General features: G+C 43.2%; 1 protein-coding gene and 1 pseudogene across 9 annotated transcripts in view; both read left to right on the top strand.

Annotated features, from left to right (window-relative positions):
- LOC146364366 (paired box protein Pax-7-like) overlaps positions 1-16,504 on the top strand; it is a 97,812-nt gene that overhangs the window by 66,314 nt on the left and 14,994 nt on the right. For all 9 annotated transcript variants that reach the window (XM_084918167.1, XM_084918160.1, XM_084918162.1 and 6 more), the window contains one exon: positions 2,569-2,836. In XM_084918167.1, coding sequence (XP_084774293.1) covers positions 2,569-2,836 — 268 coding nt within the window. The remainder of the gene's footprint in view (positions 1-2,568; positions 2,837-16,504) is intronic.
- On the top strand, positions 12,274-14,194 carry LOC146364367 (uncharacterized; annotated as a pseudogene).

The following is a 16,504-nucleotide window of genomic DNA, read 5'->3' as shown; positions in this document are numbered from 1 at the left end:
AAGCTCTTCTCTGCTAATCTTCTAGGACTATTTTAGTTCAACACTACTTATTATATAGCATTACAAACCCTTCTGCCATGTTTCTGCCATAGCTTCTCCTGGGCTTTGTCTGCAAAGTTAATGTCTTGTCTCTCAAAGTCAGAGGGGATGCTTGGGTCCACCTTTCATTCTTTGGGAATCACGAGATTCACATTTTTATCTTTGTCGGGACATCAACCTTATTTTTTTTACTTCAGTCTACTTGATGATGATGTGGTAAAAAGTTTTGGAGTCATTATGGTGGGCCATTTCTAATGTTCAGTTCCCATTAGTCCAACCTATTCATGCTTATCTTTTCACAACTCTTCTTCGTGAGTTGATCCATTTCGACATTGAGCTGAAAGAAACTGATTCCACTTTTTTGATTATCCTATTTTTGTGTGTGCGCTTTTTCCTCACATGTGTATTATCAAGGCACATTATGAATAGATAATAATGGAGGAGCAACTTAAGGCTTTCAAGCAGCTTCCAGTGCCAACAGGATAAGTATGGTAGAGTAGCCATTTATTTCTACATCTTACATTGTGTCTTTATAAAGACTCTTAACATAAGTGTGTTGAGCTGCTGTTGTGTGTTTTGAATTAAAATATCAAATACGATCTGGTGTGTAAAAACACATGGATCGTTACCAGCAGAGGTTTTGGGTGAAACCATCGTGAGACATTGCCTCAGCCTATCATGCGATCTTTTGCGATCACCTGATGCACCTGGGAATGGATCACAAAACTGCATTGCAGGCGGCAGACATTTGGTGTTGTAAGCGACCCCCTCTGTTCAAAGATCGGAATCCACAGTGGACATAGCCTCTTTAACTCCTCTTTCAAACCATCTGTCTTTTCTGTCCAAACCGTAAACATTGGTATACTTGAAAGAGTGATGCTTATTCTTTAGATTCAGATTTACAGCTGAGTCTTGACCTGTCGAGGTGGCTTTTCTATGTCGTATCATGCATTTATGAAGTGGCTGTTTGGTTTCTCCAATGTAGAGGTCTGAGCACTCCTCGCTACACGGTACAGCATACACTATGTTGTTTTGGCTTATGTTTGGGAGTTTCACACCTGGGATAAACCAATTTTTGTCTGAGTGTGTCGCTGGGTCTGAAGTGCAAAAGAAGTGCAGAAGTGAGAACCTACCTTTCTGGGTATGTTTAATATGTTAAGGTTTTTCAACTTTTTTTCTAGTAGCTGCAGGAGCTAACCGAGCCAAAATTGTCCAAGCTAAAGTGAAGAATGATTCTTCTGATATGAAATTGCCTTATTCGAAAAGCTTATGAGATTCACATTAAAGATGGTAAACCATTTTATGCTTGCGTGAATGTTGCTTCTTAGAAGTAAAAAAACAAAAAGAATCACATTGTTAGCATTTCCAGATGAATCTTGTACTGTATGTATGTGTCCTGTCTAAATTGTACATAATGTTTATTTGTTGGTGTGCGTTGTTAAATTCAGTAGTAACATGTAGTTTACAGGTTACAATATCTCCCACTATGTTTATATTCTTCTAGACACATATCTGGAATTCCAGTGGTTTGTTTATACTTGTTCAGTAAACCTATTTAGTAGGATGGTCACAATAGTGGTTACGTTGATTGATTATGATTTAAATGTCCATCCATAGTATACCATGGACAGGTTGCTAGTTTGTCATGGGTCTAACATATACAAACAGGACACTATTCACACTTAGAGCCGATTCCACCAATTAAGTGACATGCATGTCTTTGGACCGTGGGAGAAAAAACAGAGAGAAACCACAAAGACACGGGGAGAATATGCAAAGGAGGGTCCCGACTAGCAGTCAAACTCAGGGCCTTCTTGTGGTGAGGTGACAGTGCTAACCACTGTATGTCTGTGTAATCCTATTCAGATACTTTCTATCTATGCTCTGAAACATGTCTGCAACTTATGAGAAATATAGGAAGGTCAAACTGGATATGAGTGCTCCAGGGTCTTCCTCCCTGTGCAGATACTGAGAGAAACTATGATCATTTGCAAAAAGCAAAGATGTGATGCTTTTTAATATTGTTCACTACATCAGGGACAAGAATTTGCTTTTATTGTGGATGGACATCATGCTATGAAAATGGGAAAATGCCCTTGACCTTGAGGATAGTTTGGATGTAAATCTATTATGTGATCATTGATTATAAGTTTGATTAAATTCTGACAAATGGTCTAAGAGGAATAGCTGTTCTTGTGAACTGTGGATGGATGAGATGAAAGAGGCCTCGCCATGGTGTGAGCTTACAGGTCCTTTGGCTGCATAAGCTAATAATAAAACCACACTGAATATGCAACTTTATAAACTGTATTTTGTGCCTTTTTCTGTGACCTGCAGAGAGAAAGAACTTTGACAAATCATGTGACAGCATATCTTGTGAGAACCAATAACCTTTTGGTGGCAACAAATTAAAGCTTAGGTATTCATCAGGATGATTAAGAATTATTCTTATGCATAAGCTAGTGGTCCTCAAGATATTTTGCTCTGTTGCCTGTGGTAAATTCTGATGCATCTTCTCTTTATTTGCAGGTTATGAGCATCCTGAGTAACTCCAGTGGTGTGTCCTCACAAACACAGCACGATTTCCCAATCTCACCTCTCCACAGCACTCTGGACTCTACTTCATCCAACAGTATTTCAGCCAGCTGCAGCCAGCGTTCAGCTGAGGCCTCCATTAAGACGGTGGACAGCCTTCCCTCTTCCCAGTCTTACTGTCCCCCCACATACAGCACCACCAGCTACAGCATGGACCCATCTGTGGCTGCTGCCGGCTATCAGTACAGTCAGTACGGCCAGAGTGAGTCCTACTACTTCAGATTAACTAACAAGAATAACTTTTAAATACTTTTCCTGGGTAGAGTTCCTTATGCTTTTCCCTTTGAGCTTAGTGGTCCTATTTTCACAAATTATGCTGGTAAACTACAATTACTAGTTGTCCTTCACTGTCACTGTATGCCATGGAAAAACAAAATAACTTTTGAACAAACATTTAATAAACTAATTCATTCTGACATTCACTGAACAAAACCTTTACAAAGGGATCAGTATGCATGGAAAAGTTGTCATAACAGCCTTAATGCAGAAAATAATAAGCAGCTCCTTTATACTTGTGTTGATAAAAGCTTACTTATTACTGAGTAATTTTCTCAGTCATATAGGTACCTGCTGATATTAATAATGCCGGAATACAGCTTGCTGGCACTTTTTAGACCCGTTCTTTCTAATTTTCACACATGCATTCTTTGTTCAAGAAAGTTCCTGTCACATACCAAGTATTTTTAATAGGTATCAATAAAACTCAATAACAGATATCAATAATAATAATAAAAACTTTCTAAAACATCAGTGCTTACAGATCTGGATTTTAAGTAAACACATCATGAATTTGAAAATGAAACAGCCTTAGCTGTTTTGTAGGCATTCTAAAAGTTAAAAACTAAAAACATTTAAAATTATATATATCTTCACTTTATTCACTGTTTAAGGAATGTGTATTTACAAAATCATGATAGGGAGGTAACCAGTTAGGTATACGATATATATCAGGATTGTTAATTCAGAGGCAGGCTGTTTTTCAGCTAAAGAAGCCACTTGATGAAAGACAAATTTCTCAGTTGTTCTAACAAACAGGCCTCTAATACAGGGGATTACACAGCATCCACTCTACGTTAGGAGAGCCAAAGCTAGAATGACTCTTGTGATCAGAGAGACCAACAAAGTGTTTTGTTTTCGTTTGAAAAATTTTGTTAGTCAGCCACTCAGACAGAAGTCTCTGTGCCAACGTTCTCTTCAGGTTCATTAGCCAATGTTTCAAATTAGAGAGTTCCTCTGTAAATAATCCATCAGCTGCAGTAACCCCTAACCTGTTAGGAATAAATATGGAACACATAAGAACACATAAGAAGTTCCATTCTATTTTGTCATGACATAGGCCTAGGTGCATGTATTTGTTGTCCCTAGAGAGAGTTTTCAGTGAAAACTGTAGAAAATTTTGTAAATCATTAATGGCTGTAACAGATGCAACTGATCCACTTATTATTTGTGTTGGTTTTCTAGAGTGGGTCCTATGAATTGAAGTAATGATATGTCCTGTGTTAAGTCCTGTGGGAATTTACCTTTTATACTCCTCAGGGACTCCCCAAAGAACAACTGACATAACATTTATATATACATTAGAGCAGCGGTCCCCAACACCTGTGCTATGGACTGGTACCGGTACCATTTATTTACAAACAGCATTTGCTCCAGGGAGATACAACACAATCTGTTACATTTAGCTCTTAAGGAATAACACCAATTTTGGAGATTTCAAGGGTGGTGTAGGCCTTGTAAAGTCATTTGATGGAATAAAATGATCACAAAACTCAGGAATTTTAGTCGACGTGCCAGAATTTGTATGTGTATTATCTTTGTCTTTATACCAAGCTTCTTATTAAATGCACACACCGATCTCTGCTCCGATTCCACTTTATTTTCTTTTTCCATTTTTCCCGGTGCTTCTTGCTCGCTGGTAAAATACATACTCTGCAGCAACACAGTGCCATCTAGTGGCTGATGCAAACATAGGTCACATGTTACATCTCCCTTCTTAAAAAAAAAAAGAAGAACAAAACAACAAAGCAACTCAGGCTTGTAAAATTTGTCAGGCAACTGAAATTACGAGAATAAACATCCTGAGCAACATCCATTAATAACATAGCATTCGGCTCAATACTGGCTACATCATTACCATTATGGTAATGATGTAGCCAGCACTGTTTCCAGTTATGCCCTGTTCTGTGGGGGCGCCATGTCTTGGACTGCTTTTACTTTTTGTAGATCTGGTTTTAGTCCTTCATGTGACAATGGGCGACCGAAATAACTGACCTCTTTGACGCAGATGGTGCACTTGTCTGGGTTCAGTTTTACACCTCTCTCCCTGCTGCGCTGCAGCATGGCCCTCAGGTTGTCGTCATGCTCCTGGTTGGTTCCTCCAAAGACCAACACGTCATCCACTATGGCTGCCACGCCCCTCAGGCCCTCGTAGGTCTCATCCACGCATCGCTGGAACTCATCCTGGGCTGAGATTATGCCGAATGGCAGCCTGAGGAAGCGGTACCTGCCAAACACAGTATTAAATGTGGTTAACAGAGATGATTCGTGGCTTAGCTTAATGGCCCAGTAGCCTGATCTGGCGTCCAAAACACTAAAATACTTGGCCCCAGCAAGTTTTGTGGTGACATCCTCCAAGGTGGGTAGAGGGTAATGGGGTCTTTGTATAGCCTTGTCTTGGGGTCTGGGGTCCAGACATACTCTGAGTCTGCCTGTCTTGGGTTTTTCCACGACAACAAGTGCATTCACCCAGTCCATAGGACCTGTGACCTTGCATATGATTTGATTCATTTCCATGCTGTTGAGCTTGTCTTTGAGTCGGGCTCGCAGAGCGATGGGAATCCAACGAGGTGGGCTGACTGTGGGTGCGACGTCTGGGTTTACATGGAAACTGCATTCACCAGAAAATTCTCCTATCCCTTTAAATATGTCAGCATACTCGTCTAGTATTGCCTGCGAACTGTTAGTTGTCTTGTCTCTTTCCTCCGTCACTGCCATCACGATCCTGACCAGGTTTAGGTCACGGCAAGCTTTCATTGCTAATACAGGTGGGGCGCTTGTGTTAACAACATGGAATTCCAACGTGCGGGTTTTGTCTTTGTGTTTGCATTTTAGCTGGCATTTCCCATTTTTTAGGGTTCATTTTAAAATTTTAGTTGTAACTTTTAGAGCTCTGCACGGTGAAGCTCCCCAGTATATCTCTGACCTGTTGAAACCTCATGCTTCATCCCGAGCACTTAAGTCTTCAGGTCAGAGGCTACTGGTGGTCCCACGTACTAGGTTTAAAACACGTGGGGATCGGGCTTTTCAGGCACTGGCACCTAGGCTGTGGAACTTTCTGCCGTTGTCTTTACGCTGTCTAGACTCTACTGACTCCTTTAAAAAGCAGCTGAAGACATTTTTATACAAACAGGCTTTTAATTAATTTAAACTTGTATGTCTGATCTTATTGTAAAGCACTTTGTGATTTTTATCTGTGAAATGTGCTATATAAATAAATTTTACTTACTTACTTTTACTTACCACGCTGAGTGTCCCCCGCAATCTGTGAGCTTGTGTGAGACAGGCTTCAGTGTCACATGTGGGAAGAGTGTCTGGAACATGTTGGCTGGAATTGTGTTCGGGAATTGTGGGGGGAAAACAAGTTGCATGTCTGCATATGCTTGCTCATCATTTCTTCCTTCATTTTCTATGGTGATGCTATCAATGTAGAAACAGTCTTGCTCCTCATCTGTGCCCTCAGTTGTCACTTCTATGTTCTCTCTCACAGTGTGTACTGATTTGGGGTGGGTATTTGTCTGCGAAGGGAGTTTTGACCTGCATGTTCTTGCGAAATGGTTCATTTTCTTGCATTTTGCACATTGTTTTCCTTTTGCTGGGAAGATGTCTTTATTACTGTGTTGTCCGGCACAATAACTGTACGTTTTTAGTGTGTCATTAGCGTGTTCTTTTGATTTTCTTGTCTGTGCGGTTTCCTGCCAATGGCGTGCACAGTTTCCTGGCCCCTGGAGTGGCCCATAGATTTTAGCTGTTGCTTTGCTAGCTTGTGTGATCGTGCTATATCTATAGCTTTCTCTAGCGTGAGCTCTGCGCCTTGGCTGAGTAGCTTTTCTCGGACGTGTGGCGAGTTAGTGGCAAATACGATGCAATCCCTGACCATTTCATCTGTATTTGGGTACCCACAGTCTTTAGCAAGCAGTTTCAGTTCTGTAATAAACTATTCAAATGCCTAATTTTCACCCTGCATCTTTTCATGGAACTTATATCTGGCGTAGATTGGGTTAGCTTTCGGTGTGATGTAATCACGGGCGACCGTGGCTCAGGGGGGTTGGGAAGCGTATCTGTAACCGGAAGGTCGCCAGTTCGATCCCCGGGCTTTCTGTCCTGGTCGTTGTGTCCTTGGGCAAGACACTTTACCCTACCGCCTACTGGTGTTGGCCAGAGGGGCCGATGGCGCGATATGGCAGCCTCGCTTCTGTCAGTCTACCCCAGGGCAGCTGTGGCTACAACCGTAGCTTGCCTCCACCAGTGTGTGAATGCAAGAGTGAATGAATAGTGGCATTGTAAAGCGCTTTGGGTGCCTTGAAAAGCGCTATATAAATCCAATCCATTATTATTATAATTATTATTATTAATCGGTGTACTTATCGTAGTACGTTTGAAGCTTTTGGGAGTTGTCCACGTGTTGTAGACATCCCCTTTCTCTCTTTTTTTTTTTTTTTTTTTTTGGTTCTTTAGCCGTCTGAATGGTTGTCTGAAGACCAACAAGGATACCCAATGGATTTACTTTGCCAAATGAATCATCACGGCCTTGCCGTATTTGTCCATTTGATCAACCTTTGTTGTTATTATTTATTTTTTTTTATTTTCAGTTGTTACAGACGGGACAGACATGACTGAGGGATAGGGAAGGGAGAAAGAAAGATGAAAGAAAAGAAAAACAGAAGGGAAGAGGGACAGTGAGAAAGGGCACTTAAAAAGAGAAAGAAGGGAAAAAAAATCTCCTGGATCACCTGTTGAGAGAAAAAGAAGAGGAAACAAGCAAAAAAAAAAAACAGAGCAACATACTAAACACAACACCATCACGTTAATCTAGCTAAGTGTAAACAGCAGTAAATACTAAATATTGAATGTTGTTGTGTAGCAAGCAGGACCGACAGCGCACAATGTGCTTGGAAATAGCAGCCACTAAAGGTGTAGTTTATGTCTATGAACAGTGAACACCCGTGTGCACACCTGTGTGGATCAGTGCGCTTGTATTCAAAAGGTTTCCCCATGTAATGGTCTGCTAGAGGATGTAGAGAGCCATAGCCCTGTCCCCCAGGGCATGAAGCAGCCATGGAGGAGATCAAGGCTCCAGACATCCAGAGGCCCCAGAGTGCGAGAACCCAAGGAGGACCACCGGAGGGGCATCAGTGCCACCCTCCTGGGAAGAGCTGAGTAGAGCCCCAGATGAGGGGTCACCCAGTAGCCACGGAGCAGAAGCCAGAGGGGGCTGCAGTGGCGTGCCCGCCAGCTCTGCCGGCAGCCAACTGTGCCAGAGTGAACCGAGCCGCAGGCCTAGAGGTCGGAGGCCCGAGGGCCCCCTTTGCCCTGGAGGAGGCCTGACCGGGCAACAGGCACCAGGCCCCGCCAAGTAGTCACCGGGAGTGAGCTGGTACATACCTGAGCGCCCAGCCCCGGACACCAAGAACCACCAACACACCGACCCCTGAGGGCATCAGTTACCGGCAGGGAGTGTGGTGAGGGGAGATAGGCCTTTGGAGGGCCTGGGAGTTCCCAGAGAGGTGGAGTGTAAGACCCGACCTGACATGTAAACACAGACAAACAGGCACACACAGACACAAACATGCATTCCCACCCTCATGCACACATATACAAATACTCAGCACTCACCCAATGTAGGGATAGACATACATGGACACTGTACACACAATCACACTCCTCAAACAAACTCTATACCCCAGGTCCAGGTACCCTCGCCCCTGGAGGGGGAAACGGCACCTAGACCCAGGAGATGTTACCCTTTTCCCCGGGGTGGAGGCAAGCAGACCGCCCCAGGCTCCGCAGCAGCAGATCCCAATCGGACGGCCAACACCTCCTCCCAGCCCCCCCGCCCCGATGGCCAGCAGAGAACAGGGGTGTGTGAAGACCCCAAACCTCCCTCCTCTCGCTCATGTGTAGTGTTGCTGCGTGTTGTTCTAAGGTGCATTTAAAACACGGGAGAGCATGGTGTTGCTGCCAGAGAGCAGCAGGTGTTAGCACGGCCCCTCCCGAGAACCCTCAATGTCTACATGGATTTAAAATTGTGAGGTGGTCACCAGTGCCCGAGGTGGGTTTGAATACACAGACCGTCCACTGGACGCCGTTAACGTGTCCACCCTCAAGGCCCTATATGTATGTGTTATGAGAGTGTGAGTAATGTGGATGTCTAAGTTGTGGAATAAAATTGAGGCACAGGTGGCCAGAAGGGGACAGAGGGGGGGACGCCTCCCCTGTTCCCCGGTGACACACCCGCACCCCAAGGCCCTACTTGTGTAGGGATGAGCAAGATGACCCTCCCTGGGGCCAGCTCCCCCGCTGACCCCAGTAGGAACCCCCGTCCTTCGGCACCCACCAAGGCAAGGGAGCCCAGGCCCATCCAGATTGGGGCCTATGGCAGCAGGACCCCCCAGCCCCACAGGACCCGGGGCAGCCCACCCGACCCCACCGCAGAGGAAACTGTACCCACCCTAACATTCAATCATCTCCCAGACTGCACAAGACAGTAGACACCCAGGTTAAGTTTATTCTCCACCTCTCCTATGACTCTCCTTCACCTGCAGAGTGGACTCCTGCAAGGATGGAACAAACTCCCTGTCAGTTGAAGAGCCCCCTAGTTGGGCCGATGCGCCAGAGGCCCCCTGCACCAGGGCTGAGCCCCCGTGCACCCACCCGCCACAACCTCGGCGACACACCAACAAGGACCTAAGCCCCCAAGGCTCAGCCAGAGCCCTAGCACGGAGGCAAAGCACCCCCGAACCCCAAGCCCCCACGCCTGCCCCGGATCCACTCAGGGGCAGCCAGGCTACCAGGCCAGTAACCTACGTTCGCCAGCACAGACCCTCCCCTAGCCCGGCTGCACGCAGCCACAAGGAGAACACCCTCTAAGAGCAACCAGAGCAACTAACCAGGTTATGACCACAACCCCTGGGTTAAGCCCTCCAGGGATAACGTCCCTAGGGATTCTCCAGACGCCCTAAGCCTGTCCCTACCTCCACATCAACCACAATGGCGAAGGCGGGATCAAACCACGACCCCCCACCCCCGCTAGGTGATGGAGCCAATCAAAGGAGCCCAGAGGGATTGATCTAATGTGGTGGCAGAGGCTGTCTCAAGACTAATGTGATCTATTAGATGGTTTTTATATTGGTTAGAATTAAGATTATTTTTATTTTTCCAGTTCATGAGGACCGTTTTCTTGGCAATGCATAGGGCAGTAAAAACCATGTGGACTGTATTTCGTTTCTGTAGTGACATCATCCAATTTGCCCAACAATCACACTAAAGGGGAGGTTGGAATTTTACATTTCAGACACTTTGATAAGTCTTCACATATCCCGCGCCAAAACTTCTGCACTCGTGGACAGAACCAAAGAGCGTGGATGTAATTGTCTGGTGTATTGCCTTGACAGTGTGAGCAGTTGTTGGAAGATGTAAAGCCCATCTGGAACATCCGATGACCTGTATAGTGCACTCTATGTAGTATTTTGTATTGTATTAATTGCATCCCGTCGTTTCTCACTGACCCATAGAAGAAGGTAGCTGCATTTGTCTGCCTCCTCCTTCCCTCGAAGAGGACCAGCGAACATTAACTCGGCGTGCTGCTTGAAGCGCCGCCATGCCTCGGGCAGGTTGCTAGAGTCCCAATCCATGCACGGTGTGGGAACGCCGTAAGCCTCCATGTCTGCGCTGTCGGACGGCGAGGGATTGCTTAGAAAACCGCTACTCTGACACCATGTATTATCTTTGTCTTTATACCAAGCTTCTTATTAAATGCACGCACACACCGATCTCTGCTCCGATTCCATTTTATTTTCTTTTTCCATTTTTCCCGGTGCTTCTTGCTCGCCGGTAAAATACATACTCTGCAGTAACACAGTGCCATCTAGTGGCTGATGCAAACATAGGTCACATGTTACAGTATGGACAGTGTCACAAAGCATCTTACAGCTGTAATCATCATCAGGAAAATAAGGGTCTGATACAAAGGTTTCTGAGGTAATTTGTTTGGTTGTGAAATTGGTATGCCGTTCTCATACGTTATGTTTGACATAAGACTAGGTAAAGGTTTAAAACTTTACTGGAAGGAATGCCTTAATTATTAATGCCAGCTTTTCCTGTGTTTGTGATGTCGTGGGAATGTCTGTCGTGTAAAAAATTATGAGAAAAGTCACATCCAGTGCCACCAGAACTGAAAAACACGAGGAACATTTCAGGTCACATCTGACTTGTTGTTTAATCAGGTGCTGTCTGTGTTCCATTGATGAGCCCTTGTTAGAGGATTGTGCTTTTTCATCTCTCTCTCTCTTTGTTCCAACATAGGTTAAAGCGGTAGAGCATGTCTTCCTCAACATCAATGTAGCACTCTTTTTAACCACTTTGGGGTATGATTGGTGTTCTGAAATTCTCTTGCAATGACTAGCATGAAACCAAGTGACTTGATCTTTAACGTTAGCTGCTGTCTGGGATGTTAGTAGTAACTGAAATGGTCCCTTACACTGTCTTGATGCATGCTCAATCATCCAGGTAAGAAGATCCCCAAAAGTTGATTCTGATCATCTGGATGTAAGGTTTTCAGTGGAAGAAACATTTTGTCACTCATCCAAGTGACTTCTGCAGTCTCAGCTGACTGCAGGTTTCCCCAACCTTATAAATAGCACATTTGCATAATGACTGACACCAGCACCACTGACTAACAATGGGCCATGAGGTCAGTTTCATGGTCATTAATATGCATATTGTCATGACCATTGATCAGTGACCACTGATCAATGACCACCAATCAATGGCTATGAGTACCATTCACAGAGAGTTGGGGAATGGCTGTAATCACACCGATGTTGGACTCTGTAGTTTTCTCTGGTCCACTCCCCAAGTGGACCAGGAGTGACATGTTTAGCTGTATGTCCTCCTTAAATTGCTGGCTACCTGAGTGGTCTTCAAAAAATGATGTGGGCTTTAGAGGTACTTGGAAAACTTCCTGGAGGAAACTGGTCTTTTTAGGAGAGACGGCATCCATCCCACTTTGGATGGAGCAGCTCTCATTTATAGAAATCTGGCCAAATTTATTAAACCAAAACATGAGTATCCAGAGTTGGGACCAGGAAGCAGAGTTGTAGTCTTACACGTCTCTCTGCAGCTTCTCTTCTCCTGTTATCCCACCAAAACCTCATCCCCTTAGAGACTGTGTCAGCTCCCAAACAGATAAAAATCAAATTCAAAACCAGCAAAAAATGACTTAAACATAAAAAAAAATCATAAAAAAAGTACAATACAGTATCCACATCTGCACCAAAGAGTAAATGTGGATTATTAAACATTAGGTCTCTCTCTTCCAAGTCTCTGTTGGTACATGACTTAATAATTGATCAATAAATCGATTTACTTTGCCTTATAGAAACCTGGTTACAGCAGGATGATTATATTAGCTTAAATGAATTAATACCCCCGAGGCATTCTAACTATCAGAATCCTCAAGGCACAGGCAGAGGGGTTGGCTTGGCAGCAATTTTTCACACCAACCTATTAATCAACTGAATACCCAGACAGACTTTTAATTCATTTGAAAGCCTGATGCTTAGCCTTGTCCACCCCAGCTGCAAAACTCAGAAACCAGTCTTATTTGTAATAATCTATCATCCACCTGGGCCTTACACAGAGTTTCTGTCTGATTTCTCAGACTTTTTATCTGATTTAGTGCTTAACTAAGATAAAATAATTATTGTGGGTGATTTTAACATCCATGAAGATGCTAAAAATGACAGCCTCAACATGGCATTTAATCTGTTACTAGACTCAATTGGCTTCTGTCAAAATGTAAAAGAACCCACCCACCACTTTAATCACACTCTAGATCTTGTTTTAACATATGGCATAGAAACTGAACATTTAACAGTGTTTCCTAGAGTATTTAAAAGTAGAATGGGGGTCAGAGCCTTCAGTTTTCAGGCCCCTCCCCTGTGGAACCAGCTTCCAGTTTGGATTCAGGAGACAGACATTATCTTTTCTTTTAAGATTACACTTAAATTTTTCCTTTTTGCTCAAGCATATAGTTAGGGCTGGATCAGGTGACCCTGAATCCTCCCTTAGTTATGCTGAAATAGTTGTGCAATAGGCTGCTGGGGGATTCCCATGATGCATTCAGTAATTATTCTTTAGTCACCTTTCTCACTCACTTTGTGTTAATAGACCTCTCTGCATTGAATATTTTTTGTTATTAATATATGGCTCACTTCCACAGCATTTCTTTTATCCTGTCTTACTTCTCTCACCCCAACCGGTCACAGCAGATGGCTGCCTCTCCCTGAGCCTGGTTCTGCTGGAGGTTTCTTCCTGTTAAAAGGGAGTTTTTCCTTCCCACTGTTGCCAAAGTGCTTGCTCATAGGGGATCATATTATTGTTGTTTTTTTCTCTGTATGTATTATTGTAGGGTCTGCCTTACAATATAAAGTGCCCTGAGGTGACTGTTGTTGTGATTTCGTGCTATATAATTACAGTTGAATTGAACTGAATGTTTTGGGTCACTAGCATGCTGCAAGAACCCATCTTCAGTGTTCTCACTGAGGAAAGGAGGTGCTCATCCAGGTGCTCATCAGGTTTACACCTTTGCCATAATTGTGATGCTGAGCTTACTACTACTACAATTATGGCATTGTGTCATGGTCCTGGGTCTATTACCCAGCTATTTTGAAGTTCAGTTTAAATAATTACTCATTGTACCTAGTTCTCAGTTGCTTTAGTTTAGTTCTTCCTTCAGTTCTCTTATCCCACAGACATGAATAATATGTAGTACTGGTTTCTTACATTTGTACAATTTCTCTAAAATTGAAACATCCTGTTTCACAGTGATGCTGAAAAATTAGTTTACTTATGTTTTACATTTTTTAACTAAAAGATTTAAAATGGGTTTTTTTGTCCTGGGTTTTTAGATTTTTCCCTTCAAATTTCTATCAGTTAAAAGAAGATTTTCTATGGTCATTGTCTAATATGACATTTAGGGTATGGACATGACCATCCACCCCATTCTTCCTTTTTACAGACAGATTTAATAGCTTGCTTCTGGCATTTACAGTTCTGTGAAAAAGTGTTTGCCCCCTTCCAGTTATGTTTTTTGTATGTTTGCCATGCTTAAATGTTTCAGATCATCAAACAAATTTAAAAGTTAGTCAAAGATAACACAAATAAAAACAAATGTAGGCTAAATGTAGGCTTTTATTATTAGGGGGAAAAAACGTTATTGCCAATGCTTGGTTACAGTTTTGTTGCTGTAATAATTAACACCTTCATTTAGGAACTGCATTTTGTGTGTGTGTGTGCGGGGGTGGGGGTGTGGGGGGTTTGAAGGGGCGGGGGTGTGTGTGGGGGGGATGGGGGGAATCTATGCTAATATTTACAGTTTTTTAATAATTTGAAACAGATTGTGACAAACATGGAAAAATAAGGACTCAGGAGGGGGGCATATACTTTTTCACACCACAACTTACTCTTCTGTTTCAGGAAGCTCCTGACAGATTAAAGTGCATAACGTCAAAAAAGCTGACATGACTGCCCGTGCGAATTTCTGTTTGTTCCTATGTGTTATCAGGCTTTATCTCAGAGGCAGAAAACTCTCAGTGTGACTGCTTAACAGGGATTTAAGGTATAAACCTACCTGACAGGAAAAAAACAGCTCCCTTTGCAGGGCCTTCTAAGCCCTTGTGAAACACACACACACACACACACACACACACACACACACACCAATACACGCATTTGCTCCCCCGCATGCTGTCTAGGTGACTGGCATTTTGGCAGACAGACCTGCCCACCCAAAGGTGCTCTTCTTTCTCTCTCATTCATCATCACAGTAGTGACAGTTTCCTTTCTATGCCCACAAGCTACTTAACTGACATGCCTTACTTACCTTCTCCCCATAACTAAAACACACATATACAACCCACACACAACATGTCACATAACATCTATCATAAAAGAGAAGCTATCACCAGCTGAACCAGGGAGGGGCAACATTTACCAGTCTGAGAGAAAATATGCTAAGCATTAATGTCAGCTTTCTAAAAACTACATTTATTCTAGTGACTGCTTGCCTCTCTGTGTTTGGGTATATAAACCAAATTGTTGACTTCTTTGTGTCTGTCTGTCAAATGTAGTGTCTTCTTATTAATCTGTATGATTGGATATATAATAATCTGTTCTGTGACAATAGATGTTAAAGAATTAGTGTGGTGACATTTTATATCCTGTTTTTCTGTCATAGTGACTGTGTCCTCATGACAAGTAATAAGGACACCATCTTATTTTGAGAGCTTCACTCAGAAACTATTAATAACTTCTCACATAACAACACTGTTGCACTGATGTTCTTTTATTACAATGAACATTAATTATTGACTTTCTAACTCACTGCTGGCACTCTTTTGGTGTTGCGTGTGTTGGTAGTGGTTGGTGGCCCACGATCATGGTCTGCTGCTAACTGATCATTTTGCTCAATAAATAATAGATAACTCTTTATTGTCATTGCACAGTCATACATAGTACAATAGTACAATGAAATTGGAAAACTGTCCTACGTCGGCACTACATGTAACACAACACAACACGATACGACACATCACAACGCAACACAAACAACACAACACAGTATAATAACTTAGTAATAAAAAAGAAGAATAAGTGTATTTGTATTGCACACTGTTATTATTGCACATTAATTATTATTGCACCTTGTTATAGATATAAATATTATTATTATTACTGTTTTTACCGTTGTTAACCCCCCCCAAAAAAGTCCAGGTAGGTAGCCAGTCAGATCAGCTATTTGCATTGATCAGGGCTATTGCCCTGTTGTAAAAGCTGTCCTTGAGTCTATTTGTTCGGGACCTCAGCAGCCTGAACCTCCTGCCAGATGGCAGCAGCTTAAACACCCCGTGTCCTGGGTGTGTACCGTCCCGTAGGATGCTGCGTGCCCTCTTGAGACAGCGAGTCCTGTACAGGTCCTTCAGGGAGGGAAGAGGATGTCCAATTATTTTTTGGGCCATATTGATGACCCCCTGGAGTGCCTTTCTCTGTGCTGTGCTGCAGCTGGAGAACCACACACCGATGCAATATGTCAGCACACTTTCAATGGAGCAGTGGTAGAAGACGGTCAGCAGCTCCTTCTTCAGGTCTGTTTTTCTGAGGATTCTCAGAAAGTGGAGACGCTGTTGGGCCTTCTTTAAAACCGCAGAGGTGTTAGAGCTCCATTGGAGGTCTGTGTCTATGTGCACACCCAGAAACTTGAAACTGGAGACCCTTTCCACACACTCCCCGTTGATGCTGACAGGCTGCAGCTCAGACTTCCTCCTTCTGAAATCAACTACCAGTTCTTTTGCCTTGTTGGTATTGAGGTCCAGGTTGTTATCTACACACCAATCTGACAGCATCTGAACTTCAGCTCTGTACGCCGTCTCATCTCCCCCAGAGATGAGTCCCACCACGGTGGTATCATCTGCAAACTTGATGACTGCGTTGTCTGGGTGGGAACTAACACAGTCATGTGTGTACAGAGTGTACATTATAATCTTCATAGAAACCTATTGCATATTACAAAATATACATGAAAGCATATATTAAA

The sequence above is a fragment of the Perissodus microlepis genome, chromosome 20 (assembly GCF_051167445.1).
Source record: "Perissodus microlepis isolate ML-2025 ecotype Zambia chromosome 20, ASM5116744v1, whole genome shotgun sequence".
Lineage (NCBI taxonomy): Eukaryota > Metazoa > Chordata > Actinopteri > Cichliformes > Cichlidae > Perissodus > Perissodus microlepis.
Note: the sequence above shows the minus strand (reverse complement) of the source record. Positions and strands in the feature narration are given on the sequence as shown.